Below are 20,428 nucleotides of genomic sequence, written 5' to 3' on the forward strand. Positions count from 1 at the left end.
TATTCTAAGATAAAATTTCAATATGTTTATGAAAAATCTCAGTATAAAAAGCACAAATTTTTTTTTCTTTACTATTATATTCCATCTGTGAGAAGAAATGGGAAAACCTCTGTGTATTCAACAAACTTTCCTCCTATTTGGAAAACATAAAAATGGGAGCTGTTTAATTATTTCAACGCCTCCTCGTCTCAAAAATGGAATATTCATGTAGGGTGGTTTTTGCTACCAGGTTCAAGTTCTGTGAGCAGAGTAACTAAAACTTGTCAGGTAGCCAGGAAGGGGAAGGGTTATTTGGTGGTTATTGTCCTTTTTTGCATTTTGCAAGAATTACTTCTACTCGTGTTTTGGTTCTGCTGAATAAAGTGATGGTTTCTAAATCTTGGAATGAAATTCAGGACACACTGATTGTAGAATAAATTTGGGTCCTGTTTCTGTAAGGAAGAAGAATTTTCTCTGAAAAGATTATGCTGAGTTCCATGTGGAAGTGTGCAGTTTTCCCAGCAGTTTGTCCTTTCCTCCTGTGTTTGCATTCTACTTTAGAGATTTAACCACTGAGATGTTAGAGGGTTTTTCTGAGGAACATCTTGGTATGTTTGAATGTTGTGATAATTACAGTTTGCATGAGCTTCTACCATTCAGAATTGAGTTTTTGCCAAATAATGATGTTTTAAGGAGAAGATTGATCACTTAGCAAAATGATTCTTTTATGTGGAATAAATGTTGCAGCTGAATAAGAAGATTATATAATTCTTCAAGAAGCAGCAGGTAGTAGACTTTAATTTCTGTGAAACACAGGACAGCCCCAGTGCAGGTGCTGTGTTACTGGGAACTGCAGGGGAGACCCTGCTGAGCCCACCAGCAGTCTCACAGCTAAATCCTATTGATTTTTGTAGGGACCAGTGCAGCCTCTGCAGGGCTCTGGGTGAATTATGAGATGTAAGACAAGTAAGCACAGGGGAGCAGCCACTGTCTCTGCTACAGAGGCAGAGTATGAAGCTATTGATTGTACACTTGGCTTTATTTGACATCACCCCAGTGCAGTTATTCCAGCTTTTGGGGATATCCACTCTTTGATCCTCCACTGTGTGGACGATGCCTTGCATTGTCATTTGTGTGTTTTTAGTAAACCTTTATGTTTTTGTGCTGTGATTGTTCATAAGATACTTTTTGCTGGCATGGTAACCTCCTGTTCCTTGCTTGCCTGCATCCATCCATTTGAGATACATCAGAGCAGGACCTGCTACTTTCCCATCTTTGTATAATATTCAGCATTGTGAATCGAGGCTTCTGGATGATGTTTGATAGTCGTGACCCTGGATGGACCCTGCTGAGGGGTTTTTGACCCAGGAAGAACCTGGGATTGGGCTTTCTCTGTCAGGACCAGCCATTACCCACTGTCAGTATGAGTAGAGAGTCAATGAAAATCCAGTCTCAGCATCAAACCACACTTCCCTGTTACAAAACTATCCAGACTGTTGGATGCTGGAGGGAAATCTTCCCCCAGCTCCAGCCCACACCCCTGTGCAGTGACCCCTCCACTGGAGGCTGCTCCTCCCCAGGTCTCTGTGCCTGCCATGGCCCTCAGTGCAGGGCCTGGGTGCCTCATCCAGCCCTTAGGCCAGGGCTAATTGCCATTTCCTTACCTGCCCACTGAATCAAAGCTTCAGGCAGTCAGAATTTCTAAAGCCACAGTCACCCTTGAGTCACCTCTGAATGTGTTTCTCCTAGCGGTAGCTGGGTGATGTTGAAGTCACTGGGATTAAAGAGTGCTGAGGAACATAAAGATATTTATCATACTGGTCCACTATTTGATTTTGTTTTCTTTTTTTTCCCCTTTAGGATGAACGTGAAGCCAGAGAAAACGTGAAGAGAGAGCAGGACGAGGCGTACCGCATCTCACTGGAGGCTGACAGAGCCAAGGTGTGTGCAGGGGCAGAGAGACCCTTGGGATGGGAACCCTTTGGGGTTTGGGAATGCTCTGTGCTGCAGGGGACTGAACACGAGACCCTAAAGTCCTCCATGTTGTAGAGTGGCACCAGCAAAGTCACTAGGACAAGACTTGATTGCATCTTTTAGCTAAACCTGTCCTGGCTTCATTTGGGAAAGGAATAGCAGGAAAATATTGCTTAATAAGTATCCTATCTCATATTAATTTCTATGGGAACACTGAGCAATTTCTTTGCATTTGTGTTTATCATATATTTATGTGGGATTGCCCTTTGTGTTTCTTAGAGGGAAGCACAAGAGAGAGAAATGGCAGAGCAGTTTCGCTTGGAGCAGATCCGGAAAGAGCAGGAGGAGGAACGTGAGGTGAGATGTTTTATCTTTTCTGATGACTTTGTGAGTTCATGAAGGTTCAACACACACTGCAACTTCACTTCAAAGCATATTTTTTATGTGATTAATTTTCTTTACTGTTATTGATTTCTTACTATATATCTGTGAAACAAAAAAAGTGCAGCTAAATAATTTTCATCCACTGTTTAATGGCTCTTCTGTTTTGTCATCTGGGTCTCAAATACAGCCAGATATTAGATGGACCTGCTCACAGGAGATCTGTGAGCTGGAATCTTTGGGAGGCTCTAACCTGTTTTTCTGCAGCCAGTCCTTTTAAAAACATGGAGCCCTTTCATTTTTTCCAGGAAGTAGCACAAAGTCTACCTGCAATTCTGATCAAACAAGTTACCAAATTTAATGTGGGAGACAATCCACTTACTAAAAAAACCTAAGAAAATAAAATCTAGAATAAAAAAAATTCTGAACAGTCTTCTACAGAATCATCCTTAGAGTGAAAATTGGGTTTAAACAAGTCCTTATGTCTCTAGGTCTCTGTAAGAAAACAGAAAGCCTGTGCTGTGAAGAGTACTGCTCCTCAAACTGTTATTTTGTAGGTTCTCTCAGTTTGGTAAATGCTGAGGGTCCCAGTGCCTCTCAGAGATGGCCCCTGCAGGGTCTAGACTGGTTGTGAGATGGCAATTCTGTGAGGTTAACAGCAGCTGAACATGAATGCACTGCAGCAGGAGCAGGCTCACAATCAGCTCACACTCAGGCTCAAGCAAGAAATGTGTTTTTCTTTTCTATTTTGCATGCATAGAAACAATAATTATTTCTGCTTCATTATATCTGCTCCTGAGCCTTTTCTGATACCTTGGCCTTTTGGAAATGGTTTTCTTATGCAAAGGCTGCAACACTGGCCCATGTTACCAAAATATACCTGGGCTTCCCTGTTTTAATGCAGAGTGCAGTAATGAAAATAATGGGATCTGTTTGCTTAGTAGAACAAAAGGGATTTTCACCATAATGTTTACTAACACTCCCCATTTTCAAGTATACAGATTACTTGGACTGAATTGTTTTGCAACAGTGTTTACTTACAGAAGTGGCTTTATGTTCAGTTTGTATTTTAAAATCTGACTATTGAGCTCTTCACATACTGAACACCTTTTTATCAACAAACTGAAATTGCTTGTTCAGGTCCAAGAGTTTTTAATGTGATTTATCATGTCATTGTTTTGTGACTTGCTTTGCTGGTACAGAATATCCATTGTAAATTGCCATTTTATGTTGAGTGGTTACTTTGGGGAGCGACGCACTCTTTGCACAAAGGAAGGAGCTCTAATGAGCTACTGTTGTTTATTTTTCTATAATATAATTGATTGGGTTCAGTAAATAATGTAGCATCTGTTGTTATACTGTGTGGGGAAATGTCAAAACAGCAAGATAGTAAGCAGGTGGTTGAGAATGGAGAGGGAGAAAATTAAAATAGAATCTATTTAAAATATAATCTCATAGTAGATGAGCAAAAATGAACTGAAGTTCTATGTATAAATATTTATACTGAGATATAATTTGCTCAGAGGTGTGTGTGTAAGAAGTAGACTATTTAAAAGCATTTGTAATCTTGCTTCTGCCCAGTCCTTTCCCTGCAATGTAATCACCCTCTATCAGTTTCTGTTACTAAATGACCTTGGGGAGGTTTTCAAAGGCACAAATAGCAACTGTGTATACTGAAAGTTCTTTGGAAATGAGTAAATCCCTGCCTGACTGCCTCTTCAGTTTGAAAAATTGCCTTTTAGGTGCATTTTGGGGCAGGCAGTGTTTTTGTGCTGCTTCTTCCATTCATTTACCTTCTCTTTAAGTGCTACCTTAAGTGAGGTGCTATTGTAACAGGGCTGCTTCTGAGTATGATCACATTTTTGACAGATGCTGATGCTGCCCATGAATACCAAAAATGCCCTTGAAAATCAAGCCCACCTCATTCAGCAGTCTAATGTTAGTCATTAATTTTATATTTTAAAAGTTCTAATCAAAGGATTGGTGCTGTAGCAGCTCACAGACAGAGGACAGAGAACACAGACCTGGGTCCTGCCCTTAAAGTCTTGACATCAGCAATGTTAGCAGGAGGACACTCATGCACATATGACTGTCATGTAGTGTCATTGCAATTTGAGGGCTGATTTCATGCAAGTGCTTGCAGAAAATGAGTTCACCTGTACTTAAAACTATCTTCTTGCAAATACTACTACTACTACTACTACTACTACTACTGCTACCCCCAACTTTAAATATTCAAGCTCCCATTTCTCTTCTCTCAGTTTTCTTCTTTAGTAATTCCTACTTCTATATGCAGTCTGTGTATCTGCTGTACATTCATGGCAGTTTTAATTGCATCTTTGAACAGTGTTTCAGTTTATTTATAGTAAATTTCTTGCATATATTTCTTTTCACTCAGAACTGCCATTAAGGGTCCAGTCTACTGCAAATGGTCAATTACCATTGCAAGAGGAAGGCAATTTGACAAGTGCTTTTAAAGAAATACTTTTACTGCCTTTTAATTTATACCCTTTAAGGAAGCAATTGGCCACTTGACAATTATTCCCTCATTCAATTTTTTTCCAAGGCTTTCTGCCAAATGATTAAATTACGTATCCCATCGTGCATTAACTGTAGACCTAATAATATGTGTTATAAAGAAGGATTTATTTTAATTAGTTGTCTGGTGGGCTGTTATTAAGGAGTGAATAAAAATTATTTTGTCATTGAGATATAAAGGCTCTGGAGCGCTGCGACGCATCTTGAAGTTCTAGAAGAAATAAGAAGAAATTTCAATGCAAATAGAAAAGCTTTCTCCCTTTCTTCTGTTGCTGGCATTGGAAAAAAATGGTTGTTTTTCCTTCCCCAGGCCATCAGGCTGTCTCTGGAGCAGTCCTTGCCCCCCGAGCCGAAGGAGGAGAGCACTGAGTCTGTCAGCAAACTCCGCATCCGGACGCCCAGCGGAGAATTCTTTGAGCGGCGTTTCCTGGCCAGCAGCAAGCTGCAGGTTGTCTTTGATTTTGTAGCTTCCAAGGGATATCCTTGGGAGGAGTACAAGCTGCTGGGCACCTTTCCAAGGAGAGATGTGAGTAAATGCACCTTTCAGGAATAAATACCTCCTGCTTCTTGCTCCTGTGGGTTGGATGGGCTGGGGGGGTTACAGCATGGAAGGTAAAAGGTGTGCCTGGGTGTGTTCCAGTGCTGCCAAGCTGTAAGCCAGCTGCTGGCTGACCAGTGCTGTCAGATATTACAAACAGAGTTGTGAATCTGTCTACAGTGACATTGTAAAAAATCCTACATTGCAGAAAAAATTGTGGGCCATATTCAGTGAAAACTTGAATATGCTGAGCCAGCTTTGCTCACGTCCTGTTTTGAGGGAAGCTCCATCAACACTGCTGGTGGTTCATTGTTTAGGTCTGTTATGGGCTGGTACTTCTGATCTTTCTGGTCTTGCCATTTGGATGCAACTTGATGTTGTGAATAAGGCTCAGCATCAGATAGTACCCAGTTATGAACTATTAAGTATATGCTAATAAATATCTGATTCACCTGTTACATAATACCAGTAGATAATTACATCTCCTACCTTGAAATTGTATGATGAACCTGCTGTGGCTGATTTTCAGAACCAATACTGTTCACTGCTTACAATAGCCAACTCTGTTGATAAATCAACAGATAATTTTTGTGCTTCCTCCTAAATTTCTTTGAAAATCCACCTTTGTGTTTTCTGCACAAATTGTTATTTAGTCATTGCTACAGCAAAGATGAAAGTCGGTGGGTCCAACTGTGCAGGGGCCCTGGATAAAAGGTGAAGGGAATGGGCATTGCAGAGACATCAGGACAGAGCCAAGCAGTGGTGGGTGGAGTTCAGCAGCTCTTTGGCCATACTGCCTGAACACTTCAGAGGAGTGGGGCAGCTCTAGACCAGCTGGGGTCTTGTTTGGTGGAGGCATCTCCAGGGGACTGGTTGGACCATTTTTCACCAAAGAAGTTCGGTAATTTGGGTTGCTTTTCCATTTTGTCTCCCATCATTGCCCCTGGGGGAAGTTCACGAGGAATGAGGCTCTGATTGACATGTTTACAGTAGTTTGTAACAGTAACCTCTTACTTGATCATCTTATTTGTAAGTAGTCCAAAGGAGAAGCAGCTCATCCTTAGTAAGCATACAGCCTTGTGAGTGGGTGTGGTTTCTGAGCCACTTTTGGCACAACTGTGGACAGGATTGCAGTGCTTGTAGCTCTTCTTCCACCTTGCCCTGGATTGGGAATCCTGATCAGTCAGGCTGAAAAGCAGCGTTTAAGGAATCTCATTAATCACTAATTAACTGTACTCCTTAAGCATGCAGTATCATTTCCAGTGGAACCAAAGACTAGAAGTCCCCTCTTTCCAGGATTACTGATGGTTCAGTGTACTTGACAAAGGAAACCAGTGTTTTGCAGTCTAAACAATGGGGTTGTACATTTTAAACATTTTGCAAGTCATGCCTCCCCACCTGTAACTTATTTCTGATGTAATACATATTTAATATAAATATCCTCCAGGTATATTACTCTTAACTTTTTACATTTGTTTTTCATTTTACTCTGGCTGTTTCTGTACTTATTCACATTGTCATCATTATGAATGCTAGTCATCTGTAAAAACCCTCAAAAATTTATCAGGTGAATCACATAAGAACAAGTACTAAAAAAAAGTAGAAAAGGAAAAAATACCACTAAATTAGAACAAGCTGGTATTGTCAGTACATGTGTGAAACTGTCAGGGAGAAAAGGCTGAGGCAAAGAAAGGAGAATTTAGTGGCAGGGTCTGGAGCTGATGGTCTGTTGTGTGGGAAGCTAAGACCCTGTCATCTTTTTTCTATGATTCCAACCTAATAATGCCATGTATGAGGAGTCACATAAATGATTCATGCTGATTGACTCAGCCATGTATGAATCCCGTTGCCATTGTGACCACCAGAGCCACGACAGACAAAAAATATTCCCCAGGGATTTGCTAACCACTGAGAACTGTAAATGACATCTGTCATGTTCCCCAGGTTTGGAAAGTTGGAAGCGTGCAACTCCATAGACAGATTTAAAAAAATAAAAATAAGGCATTGTTGAATGGCTTGGAGGAAGTGCAGGCAAAGTATATATTCATTGCCTTGGGCTTTGTAGTCTGTAGTCTCTTCAAAATACACTGTAAGTTACCAAGACCCTTCTGCTGTAGGGTGTGTCACCAGCATGAATGGAAATCTGTGCTACAAGGACAGAGCACTTGGGATGCTTGTGCTCCAGAAAACTGGAGCATTTAAATTGTCTGTATTTAAACTGTACATAACATTTCTGAAAAAATATATTTGAAAGTATCAGAATTACTTCACTGGAGTTCTGTTGCAATAAGATGAAAACATGTCTTCTAGAGTTAGTTTGTGGGGTTTTTTTCTATCTTAATCTGCTTTACAATAACATACACACCCCAAAAGTGTTTCTGTCTTATCAAAACTAGGGGATTATCTTCAACCAGATCAATGTTTTCTTGTGATAAACTTGTCAGAGCATTTTTACCTGCAGTTCAAAGCCATCAGTGTCATTGAAGTACTTTTACATCTTTCATAAATAAAAATTCATTAGTTCTTAGTCCTATGTTCCAGTTGCTTACACGGATATCCTTAGCTAACTTAAAGTTGGTATCATAACCCTACTGTAAATACAAACTTCTACACATGAGTAAATACCCAGATTAACCTTTTCCAGGCACTACTTGTAGATTTTAAAGCAGCAGTGACATTGCAAAGCAGTTAAGCACATGCAGTGACTTGTTATTGGGTCTTTGTCACTGACTGTGTTGTTCTTTCTACCCTTGCTGAAATTAGATATTAACCAGCTCCTCTCTCAGTGCCTCAGCACCACATCTTGCACCAGCAGTGTGTGTCACAGATGTGAGCTTGGGGCAGCTGGGAGCTCGTGCCTCAGACTCTGGAAACGTTGGCAAGCACATCTTTGGGAGTGAAAAGCTGTATTGTGTTTCTTGGCAAAGAAATTTCAATGCAAAGAATGTATTTCTTGTATTCTTAAATACACCTGCAAAGGCTCCGTGGGAACAAGAGTGTGTGCTGTTAAATGTGTGTCTGATTTCAGAGTTACAGTTCCCTGTCTTCCAGAAATCACATCTAACTAGAACAAAAAGAGCTTGCTCTGTGTATATTAGTGTGCTCAGTCAGCCTTCTAGCTCAGTATTTAGGTCCCTCTCTCTTAAAAGCCTTCCCAAACTCTGACTTTGGTTCAGTATTTAGGTCCCTTTCTCTTAACAGCCTTCCTAAATTCTGACTTATTGCAGGAAAACTCCACCAAAGTAATTCTGATACTTTCAAACATGTTTTTTTCAAAAATGTCATGTACAGTTTAAATCCAAACTCTGACTTTGGTAGTCCTCTTGACCTCCCAGCTGCAGGATCATCCTTCTCCCAGTGCCTTGGAGACCTCCAGCTACTCAGTTCCTCCCTCACTTCAGTGCTGGTGATGTGCACAAGCCTTTCTGAAACTGTTAACATCTTACAGGGTGGGCATTTTACCCCACCTAGGAAAGAAGCTGAAGTGGACCAGGTCTGGCTGAAACTATAAGAGAAATGTGCAGAAATTTACCCAAACTGGGCTTCAGCCATCCTTCTAGGGTTAATATGTTTGTGAATGTTTTATGGTGTCTCTCAGAAAGGGAGGGCCAGGCATCATTCCTCCCTCTAAATGCTATATTTGAAAGACTGTATTTATTGATTTCTCATGAAAAAACAAAATTTCAAGCTATAATTTCTGCTGCTGATTTCTCCTTGAGGTGGAGCATTAGTTATGTATTTGAGAGTATGCCTTCTGCAGACATGGTATTAGAGACTTAAGCTCTTTATTTACTGTATCTGGAAGCCTTGGTAAGCCAAGACTTCTACAGTATTTCACATTTTATTTTTCTGAGCCACAGCTTAGGATCAGGTGGCAGTTAAGTCACTTAAGGTTATTTAAATGCATCTAAAATGTTGCTTAATAATTCAGAACCAGTTTGCTCTGTTTAGAGTATTAAGATTTTTTAAATCCTTTTAATTAACTAATTTCAACAGCAGTTTAAATAAACAGAAACAAAAAATCTCCCTTGAAAGTGCATAAAATAAATTTAACTCAAATTGCATGTCAATTTAAATCAGATATGACCAGAATTTCAGTAAATTTAGGGCCAGGCAATTCATAGTTTTGGGAGTATATGGGAATAGAATAATGATAAGATATTCCTCCAAACCTAAATGTGATTTTTCATTCCTGTGCTTTGGCAAGATTAATCCTCTTTGATGCTCACAGTGGTGAAAATAATGCCACAGGATAGTAAGTTTAGCTGCAGCACTTGCTGTGGAGTCCTCTGAGCAGGGAATTGCCCTTTGATGTTCTCAGAAAGGTGATGTTGGAGCATGGTTATCCCAGGCAGTTTGACAATTTTGTGTATGAGTTCTGGCAGCTGTTCTTTGTAAGGATTATTCTGAATTTCACCCTGTGCTAACTACTGTCTTCAGATAACTTACTTTTAAACTCATTAGGGAGTGTTTAAACTCTCTAAATAGTTCATGGAAGAGTTAAATGTCCAGAATCATCTTTGACTTTTAACATTCCTCCCCCTAGTCATGATCCTGATAGAAAAATGGAAATAAGACATTATTGTGATAAAGGATTTGTGCAGTGTCACAGCTACACTCTATAGCATTTTTAGTAATTTCATGTAAATCAGGAAGGTAGCTTGATCATCTGTTTTATAGCAGAGGAGCATTTCAGATGAATGAAATACTTTTTCTGATAGGTTCAAAAAATTTTGAGAATTACATGTGATACCTGTAATTTTTCCAGTCGTTTCAGTTACTGATATTGATCTTTCCTGCTATACCAAGTAGTAGTCATCTCCTTTGATTCACATAATTTAAATTTTTCTGGTCAGTGATGTCATGTGCTTACTCTGATCTAGTTTACACAAGGCCACAGCCACCTACAAAGGTAGATGTCCTTCCTCCTATCATTTACAGCTTTCCTTAAGTCAATACTACCTGCCCTTGTCTTTCCTCTCCTTTCAAGATCTGTTGTTATTTTATTTATCCAAGCAGTTAGGTTTGGTTTAGTTAAGACACTGAGAAGTTGCCTAAGCAAATTGGCCATTCCAGACTGGCATATTCCCATGCCTCTTTTGAAGCCTGGTTTCTGACTGTTCTTCCTGATGACTTGTAACAGTGGAAAGAAAGATTAACCTCGAGTGCGAGAGGAAAGGACACTGAAGCATTTGCAGCTCCCAGATTTTCCTGCTTTCACCAGGTTTGTTGCTCATAAAGGACAGTATCACAGTCTTTTGGTCAGCACCTAAAAAAGGGAGTAGGTAACATTCTTACTCTGATGAAGTCAGTCACAGAACCTGAGAGAACATTGAGTATATTTTGCTTCTTGAAACGTGATGTTTACTTTTGTGGAAATATAATTTCCATATAGGTAGTAAGAAATTCTGCAAACATTACAGAAAAATTTTTCACAATGTTTTCTTCCAGGAAAGACAGACTTGATGTGTTTTTTCAGACCCAGTGTCTTTACATAATTAACTGATCCAAAGTGAAGGATTAAAGCCTTGTATCTAGTCACTGAAAGGAGATCTCATCTCACAGATGTAAGAAAAGAAGTAGAATTGCATTCTGTAGATCAATATAGTTTCTGATCTCTCACAGCAGCTCTGTTTGAGTACAGGGGCTGTTTAACCAGTTTCAGGAAATAGGTGCATTTCAGATGAGCCCTTTTGCTCAGGGCTCACTGGAGTCAGCCCGCGTTCGCCCAGCGCTCAGTGCTCACGCGGAGCGCGAGCTCTCCGTGAATCATCCTCATTAGTTAGCCCAGTGACTAATGCCAACCATGGCATTCATGTATTCCACCCAAGAGCCCTTCAGTGCACATCCCTCACACCCAAAGTGCTCTTTTATTCAGCTCCATTTTACAAAACATTGATTGCAGGGGAGTTGCATTATTGTTCCCAGGAAGATGCCTTAGTTAAGCTGTAGAGCTTTGCTCTTGCATGTAACCTTACCCAGAATAAACTGGGGCTAAGATATTTTGTACTTTTTCTCCAGAATTCGTGTTTAATATCCATTTTGTGGACTTTTTTGACCCAGCTAGGAAGAAAATGAAATGATAAAATACCAATAGAGAGCCTTTGTACTGGTATGATACTAAGACTGCTGTGTCTGGTTACCAGAAAATTTAATGATCTCCTGCTGTTTTGGTAATTGCATAAGTAATGCATCAGACTAAATCACCAAAGCAGTGCTAGGCACTCTCTTTATTCCATTTGCCTATCTACCAATCACAATGTTATACTGTAGATATCATTGTAATATCTGAACATCTTAATCCTTTGAACTGGTGATAAAAATCCTTTTGGATTGTTCTTTCATGCAATTATAATTAAGTGCACATGAATCCAATCCTGGGTCGTTCTTCTGTGAGTGGCTGTGTTCCCATCCATTCCCCTCTGGGATGTATGCAAAGCAAAGTTCTTACAGTTCATTTGGAGCACTAAATGTATTTATGCTTTCCAACTTCCAGAGGATGTGGCTGTTTGCTTCCCTTCAGCTCTTCATCGATCTCCAGAGTGAAAGCTGTAGTCCTTCTGGGGATGTCATCTCTTTTCTGTGTAGCTAGTGCATTTAAAAAGAATTAAATACATGAATAATTGTTAGTTCACTATAAGCACACAGGCAGCAGTGCCCACAAGTAATGGACTGTTTTGTTCCCTGGCACAGCAGAAAGGATGCTTAATATACAAATGCTCTAGTCTGTAAATGCCAATCCTTAAACTTTCTCTGCTCAACAAGAAAAATTAAAATAAACAGCATGAGGGAGAAGGTAGTGGAGCTCCTCTTCCTGCAGGTCCTTTGTCAGGGAAAGACAAGGTCCAGGGTTTTCTGTCAGCTTCTCTTTTTCTGAGAAACTGCACAGAGAATTCCTAAAGAAATCAAAGATTTCAAACCAGAAAGAAGGAAGGAAGAAAAGCAGAAAATCTGAGGGGAGCTTTACATCACCTTGCTCTTCCTCCAAGCCTGAAGTCTTCCAATCTCAAGATTGTTGCCACTGTGGGACCATTAATGTCCAGGTCAGGACCTGCATGTGACTCCTCTGACTGACTCCAGCTCCATCTTCTAGCTCTCAAGGCAGCTTGTGTAATACTTCAGCACCATTAGCACCACAACAATAAAAGTCACATTATTCAGAGAGGCTTTTCTTAATTGAAATACTTTTGTGTTTGCACTTCTGCCAAAATGAAAGAACGGATCGGTTGTCATTGAAAACGAGCTCTTTGAAAGGCTAGAGGGAGATGCAGCCTTTTTATAGTGATTTTTTAAAGTGAGATTAGTTCTTGGAAAGAAATGTAAAACAAATGCTCAGTGATTTTGGTAACTGGATGTATTTTGGGGCAAGTACTGATCACTAAACAAAATTTCTGGTCCTTGGCTAAAAAGAGGCACAGAACTGCCTCGGAGCTACCCAGGTGTGTACAGCCCTTCCCTAGGCCTTTTGTTGGAAAGAAGATAAACTTCAGTTATGTATTTTTTTCATTATTCACTATTAAAAAGCTATAGGATTAAGATAAAAATCGAGTATTTTTAAAAACATCATTAACATTTGGGCTTTATTTAGTTGTGACAAAAAAAGAGATTCAGTTTTGTAGGGTTGCTTAAGAGCCCTTTATTTTTAAAGGTTTTTGTTTTTTAAGATTTTGTTTTGTTTTGCAAATATGAGGTATTTCTTCCAGCTGAAAATTTGGATTTTCGTTTAGAACTTTCAAAAAGCACTGGATAGTCCAGGTACCACTATACAAATACAGCAACAGTGAGTTTGGGCTTATCCTTGTTATTTGCACCACCCTGTCATTACATTCAGTGTTTGAGAAAACAGGGGAGAGCACAGTTGCTGTCTTAATTTACTGTCAAGTACTGCAAGAGAGGCTAATCAGCCTTCACTGATTAAAATCTATGCAGCAATTTAAAAAAAAATATATAAATTATGTTAAGGCAATGAAAACTTAGACTCAGTGCCAAGGGTGACTGCATCTCAGAGCACTGCACGGCTTTCCAAGGGAAAAATGGGAACCATGCTCCAAGTAGAGGACACAGCATCACAATTTTCTGGTTTATCAACAGCTTCTACTTTGCTTAGTAAATGTGTTTTTAAATATGCTTAATCTAAAATATGTTTTGAGAAAACCTCTTGAGAAAAACAAGAGTCGGTGTGATGTATTGGATTAAAGCTTTGTGTTTGGATCGAGGCTACAAGTCTTTTACTATGACATATTTTTCCTTGTTTGTGACGGCTTTCTTCAATTCAGATGTAAATTATCTCCAAGTTTATTCAACTAAGCCCAATCTAATTGCATATATTTCTAGAAAGTAACTCTACTTTTGTTTGTTGCTCAAGTTGAGCATATTATCTGTGTAACCCAGAGATATTTCAATAGGTAGAAAGGATTCACTGTATTTGTTTGTGTGTCACTCTGAAAATATAGTTTTTTAAACAGATCTGGTACTTCACCAGGTGTGCCTTTAAGTAATTTCTATTGCATTTATACTTTAGGAGGATTAGAAAAGAGAGTAAAAGAACTCTTTGTCCGTTAGATTCATTAAATGTATTCATGCGTGTGTAAGTGGTATAGAGGCCGTGCTGCTCGGGAATCAGATCCTTGTCCTAGGGTGGAGAGAAAGGTGAAGGGTGTGATATTTACTGCTTGTGTAAGTGTCATAATAATTGTGTATTTGATTCTTTATTTTTAAATTGCCTTCCTGGGCATTAAGCCATTTTTTTTGTGTGTTTATCTTTTCCCTGCGGAGTTAGGGAGGGTAAGGAACCACACCTTGTAAGTGGTAAAAGTACAGCTGCTCAGGATGTGAGTGTGTAATAGAACAGATAGGTCAGCAAAGGTGAAGACAGAAATCACTCACATGATATTTTAGAAGGAAAAAGACTTTGCTATAAAAATGTATTAAAATGCTGTTTAAGCTAGCAGTAGTTTCATTTTTGGTTTATCTAAAAACCCAATTAATTTACTCAGAATGAAGTGTAAGCAGCTAGTACATTCTTACAGGATGAGTATAAGAGTTAACATCACTACCTTGTGCCTTGCAGAGTCAAAAATAACTTGAACTTCCAAGTGGCACAGAAGTACTTCCACTAGCAAGTGCTTAGTTGGAATAATCACCACAGAATTCACTTAAACAAATACTTAAGTGATAACCTCCCTGGCACCAAACCAGCACTGGTTGTGTAACAAAGCTCTTCAAAAGATGAAGCCACAGCTCCAGTGCACCATAAAACTGAATCCATAGTTGGAATAAAAGTTTTGTTTATCAGTTTGAACCTTTCATTTCAGTGAAAGCAGCTCAATGGCAGAAATGAAGCGCTGTAGCACCTCTGGTCATGTTGCTGGAAGGAGCATTCCCTGAAGGGAGAGTTCAGGTTTGCACAGAAAGTCATTTGCCTGAAGATAAAATTTCCTGGGGCACTCAGTGTGTTCAGGGCTTTGGGACAGCCCTGAGTGCACCTGCATGGTGTTGTAGAGGGTTCTGTGAGCTTCAATGTCAGTAATTTTGCTGTCACTTGTGTTGCACTCTCTGCTTCTGGACACTGAGTCCCTCCTCTGCCACCCTCCTCACCAGGCAAGCTTGGAACGCTTTACAGTCTCTTTTCAAGGCGTTTTAGTTCATGTTCCATTATAATATGAAGTATTAGGCATTAGCAAAGCCACAAAAGATTTGAAAAATACATTCAGCTGGTTTCATAGTGGGATGCATGAGGGGACTCCCAGAGTGTGTGTTTATGGCTGGTAGAAAGTCAGTTATTGTAGGACTTGAAGATACAGATAAAAATATACCTTTAGCATTTGTTAAGGCCTTTAACTAATGCTGAAGGTGAATTTTGAACCTTAATCAAGAAAGTGTTCATTCTGCCACAAAGGTGGAACAGATGAAATCAGATTCAATATCTAAGCATACTTCAGTGGTTTTCTGTGTAATTGCTAACAACATAGAATAAATCTTCAGCTAATAAAGGTGTAGGGCTTTGGGACAGTGTAACTTCTATCATGTGCAGGGCTGCTTTGGAAAGAGCATCATGCAATGGCATCAGAACCAAAGGGTGTCAGCTCTGTGGGCTCCAGAATTTGTACTAATGGTAATGAAACAAGGCACACAGATACACATCTAAAGGCATTCTATACTTTCCATTTTTAAATAATGCACATAAATAAGTGAATGAGATTGAGTAGAACACTACATTGAACACACCTTTACAGGCTACAGCTCCTTCCTTTGATCTCTGTTATAGATCATTCTTTGGTTTCTAATTCTGATTTGAAATACTCTAAGGTAGAATGCATCTTAGGGTCTTATACTTCATATATTTACGAGAGAAACCATTTCTTTTGCTAGGAGGTGTGTTCACTAATAAGGCTTCTATTCTTCATAGTAAGCAACATATTTACAAGGCACAAATAACAAAGTAGAAGCTGCAGAAGGGTTGTGGTGTGATAATTAAGTACAATGGCGACCCATATGAACAGAAAATGCCAAGGAGCTAAAACAAAGCAACAACAGCTTTGTTTGTTGACAGATGTAGGAGCCATATTGTTAGTTAATTGGGTAATGGTGTAAACATTTGCAAACTCTGCTGTCCCTCAGTGAATTAAGCAGCACACTGAAATTATGGTGAAAAGCTGCACAGTCCTTGTGCTGCAGGTACTCCAGAAGGCTCCTAGGACCCTTCTCACTGAGGAAGGAACATCCTGTGTTGTTGTTATTTAAGACACTTGAAGTTTGCAAACCTTAGCCTAGGACATGTAGTTTGAATTATGTTCAAGTGAATAACACATTTCCATATGGTCACAGCCTGGAAGGTTGTGTTCAGTGCCCAGGCATGCTCTGGAGATTTTTTTTCCAAGTGCAAAAGAGACATGTTATGACTTTCCTGCCTTTTCTTGCAAAACAAAAAAACAAAAAAAAAAAAATTAAAAACCCAACAAAATGGTTGCAGGATTTGAAAATAGAGATGCCTAAATTAATAGGGGCTTGTATTGAAAAGAAGGACAATTGCTTCTCTCAGGTGCCCAATGCCTCAGAAGCTGTGAATTGCACAGACCCCTCTTTACCTCACTCCCTGCTCAGTAGCAGACTGTAGCAGAATACCAAAACATTAAAAAATGCTACAAGATACTTAATTAGCATACTTCTGTAATCACAAACTTAAATGCACTACTTTGGCTGTTTTTTACATAACAGGTTTGCTTTCGTAGATAATAACCTTTCAATAATTCAAGCAGCATCTGTGCAGGAATGCATAATTGGACTGTAGATAATAGGAATCTGAAATTGACTCTGGTTTTTGTAAATTATTTTTCTCTTCAGACATTTAGCAGTAGCTCACCACGGTACATGAAGTTTAAGACAATACGTTTTATTCCTTTGGGAATAAAAATAATGCATCTGTTTGAGTTTTGGGTTTGGTTTGGTTTTTAATTATTCCATTTTAAAAAAAAATCTGCTGCAGTCAGATAAAATTACACTGATTTTGATGGTCTTAGGAAGTGATAAGCCTTGAATGTTTGTTTAAATAGTAATTTTTCCCTAATTATTCAATAAGACAATAGAAATGCAAATATATTTCAAGTTTGCCTGATTTAGTTGGGGGGAGAGAATGAGAAGTTACCTATTTGTTAATAAGTAAACAAAAACCAAATGTTACCTATTTGTTAATAGGTAACAGGACTAGTAAATTAGGCTTTTAAGAAAATTACACTGACATTTCTTACTAATTCATAGCATTTCATGTGCTGGACCTTTAATATTTTCTCAAAACATTTTTAGAAAGCAGTGACATGCTGTTATCATAGATGAAACAAATTTAACTTTGGAAAAAATGCTTATTGGCATGCATCTGCATTTATACCTATGGCATAAGACTAATAATCTATTATTCACAAGCAGACTTGTCACACAGCAAAATAAACCAAAACAGGGAAAATAAGTTTAAAAATAGAAGGGAAATATTTTAGAAAATGGTTCATCTTTCTATATGAAGCTTTGCAGTATTCTGAAGGATGTCACAGCATTGGCTTGTAAACTTGAATGTCAGGACACTGGGACACTTATTGTCATTAATTTGTCTATATAAATAAATATATTGTGTAATAACCACACAATTAAACAGTTTTATCCCAGCCTGGGGTGGTTGAGGTGTCTGGAAGGCATTGAAGAGAGTGAAAGCTGTGTGTTCCACCACGTGACTTGGAGCAAGAAAGGGAGAAGGAAAACAAAGTTTCCCTTTTCAATAGAGAGATCCTGTTGGGTTGGCTATGCTGCCTTGCACCATCAGTTTGACTGAAATTTTGGGATGATTATCTAGGAGTGCAGTTTTATTTTTCATCTTAACTCATATGTTCTTGTAAACCTTCCAAAAGTTCTTAACTTTGACAAAAATAGATTAGTGCAAAAGTTTATAGTAGAGAGCCAGACCTTCTTGGAATAAATGTCAGGGATTCTGGTTTTTTATTATTCTGTTCATTCTTATTACAAAAGAATACTTGTAACAACAACAGAAAACACAATATGTATTTCTTAATCTGCATCCTGGAAAAGAATACTCACTGCTTCAGTTGTCATTGACGGAGGGGACTCAAAAATCTTCCCAGTAAAAGTCTGCACTGTGAAGATAAACAATCCAAAAGTCTACTTACACATCTCTTTGTGTTCATGTATTTACAGGTGACCCAGCTGGATCCAAATAAATCATTACTGGAGGTAAAACTGTATCCTCAAGAAACCCTTTTCCTAGAGGCAAAAGAATAGATCAAACAAGATTGTAGGACTAATCATCCTTTGATAAGCCAGAGGCACAACATCGAGAGGAAGACTTCTCTGAGCACCACCTTGTACTGACATCCAGCTCAATTCCATGTCACAAGTTTGCCTCTTGCAAGAATCCTGAAAAATTGAAAAAACAAACATAGCTACTTAAAGTTTCACATACATGAGTATATGTTTCCAACCTCATTTAAATGAGCAGAGGATAAAGTTCTGCTATGAACACTGAACATTATGATTCTGTTGCTCACTTATCATCCAGCTTTTGTTATAATTAATGCACTGTTAAAATGTGAGTGATTGTTAAGTAGAATTTTTACTCCTCAAATGCCCCTTTTTCACCAAGAAATCTTGGACATTTCTGCCTGTACTTTTGACACTAGAATGCTGTATATTTGATATCTCACTGAGCCAGTGCTCTCATATATATGCATTTTATTTCTGTGTTTGAATTTCTACTTTGTCAACTAATTTAAAAAGGCAGAAAAAAATTAATGGGACATTCTCAGCCATGGAAATTTAACAGTATTATAGTAGAAAGCATATAATTTTTGTTAGTACTTTCTGACTTCTTTGATAAGATGTAAGGTTTTGTTTGGAGAATATAGTTTGACATATATGCGAGATATTTATTTACTGGTTCTGCTTTGGGTCTCAGTTCCAATTCAGTTTAGGAAGTATTTTCCATTACATTGCAGTGTGAAACTGCTTCTTGCATGATGTGAATATTTAAATAACATTAGACGTGGCCAGTACCAGAAACCTGGTATCTTGCCAACACTTCAGGAATCAGCTGATATTGAATATCAGCTGTTAAAAACCTTTCAAATACCAGATACAAAAGTTCTTTATTTCTCCTTGTGAAAGAAAGGGCAGTTCCCATTCTAGCAGTTTTTCTTCATTCTGGCACTTGCTTGTCTCCTATTACTCTGCTGGTTTAAAGCACCTTGTTTGGTTCATCAAACAATGGGTATTTTAAGGGGTGGTGTAATAAGAAATCTGCCTTATTGTTGCACACTTTGGACATATTAACAATACATTATTGATCCCATCTCAAATTCAAGAAATCGTAGTTCTCTTGTCTGAAATGTATGCACCAGCTACCTGACATGGAAAAATCTGGTACTCTATAAATTTCTCAACCACAGAATGAGCATACTGGGGCTAAGACCATCACGTGCAGCTGATGCCAAACCTGCATCAAAACTGGTTTGTTTGGGGTGTTTTCTTCTCTTTTTTTTTTTATTTTTTCCCTTCCTTTTTTTCTCCCCCTTTTTTTTTTTTTTGTTTTTGTTTTTTGTTTTTTTGTTTTAGCTCGGGGCTTGCAGGACAGTGCACAATAGCACTACAGGATCATCATCTGCTAAACTAATTTTTTTTTTTCATTTAAAGCCTGGCACATTGTTTTCCATCTATGTTTATACGTAATTCATAGTGTTTATTGTAGCTGAATGAGTTCTGATTTGAAAATTTTATACTAAGCTAAAACCAGTTGCACACATCTTTTAGTCTTTCTTTTTCTCTTTGGAAGGATGGTGATATAAAATTAAATGTATGCCTATTATTAAGATGTTAGTGATGCTGATATATTGTTACCTTTACCAAAAATGCGAATTTCTGAGCGGGCAAAGCCTTATTCTGCCTTTTATAATTCTGTAATTAGTGAGTGCTACGCCAGACACTTTTAGAAGTGAAGTATCTATGACAAACAAAAGGTTTAGAAGTGTAAGCAAATCCTAATAATTTGCAGTTCACAAATAAAAGAATTCCTAGCCAATAGAATGATAAATGTATGTGTAATGGAAAGCTGAATGCAGACGCTTCATTCTGAACTTTCGTTTTCTTACCAAAAAAAAAAATTCCACTGCGTTTATTAAATAAGAAATTAACATGCGTTGCAAATTGGGGTGATGCTGTTTCTACAAACAATCACAGTAAACATACAGCAGGATTTTAAAGTGATGCATATCTTTTTTTATTTTTTTTCCTTCTAAGCTGGCTGTTGAGGAAAGGAGTTGCTGAAATAGTGCTACACGAAGCAAAGCGACCTTTCAGCTAACTTGTTTATATTAATCTGTTCTGTTTAACTTCTGTTTGATCTCATCAGGCTGTTTTCTCTCACTCAACTTGATTTCTGTATTTTGACTATATATTCTTTACTTTGATACTAGTTTTATAAAGTTATTAAATGTGGCTTGAATATTTGTTGAACTTGTTGAA

At 38.4% G+C, this 20,428-nt stretch overlaps 1 protein-coding gene across 2 annotated transcripts in view; it reads left to right on the forward strand.

Moving 5' to 3' along the window:
• The window catches only part of FAF1 (Fas associated factor 1), a 152,893-nt gene extending 132,465 nt beyond the window's left edge, over window positions 1-20,428 (forward strand). For both annotated transcript variants that reach the window (XM_084211147.1, XM_084211148.1), the window contains 4 exons: window positions 1,840-1,920; window positions 2,233-2,310; window positions 5,183-5,398; window positions 18,110-20,428. In XM_084211147.1, coding sequence (XP_084067273.1) covers window positions 1,840-1,920; window positions 2,233-2,310; window positions 5,183-5,398; window positions 18,110-18,193 — 459 coding nt within the window. In that variant the 3' untranslated portion in view covers window positions 18,194-20,428. The remainder of the gene's footprint in view (window positions 1-1,839; window positions 1,921-2,232; window positions 2,311-5,182; window positions 5,399-18,109) is intronic.

This window comes from Fringilla coelebs, assembly GCF_963513975.1.
Source record: "Fringilla coelebs genome assembly, chromosome: 9".
Classification (NCBI taxonomy): Eukaryota; Metazoa; Chordata; class Aves; order Passeriformes; family Fringillidae; genus Fringilla; species Fringilla coelebs.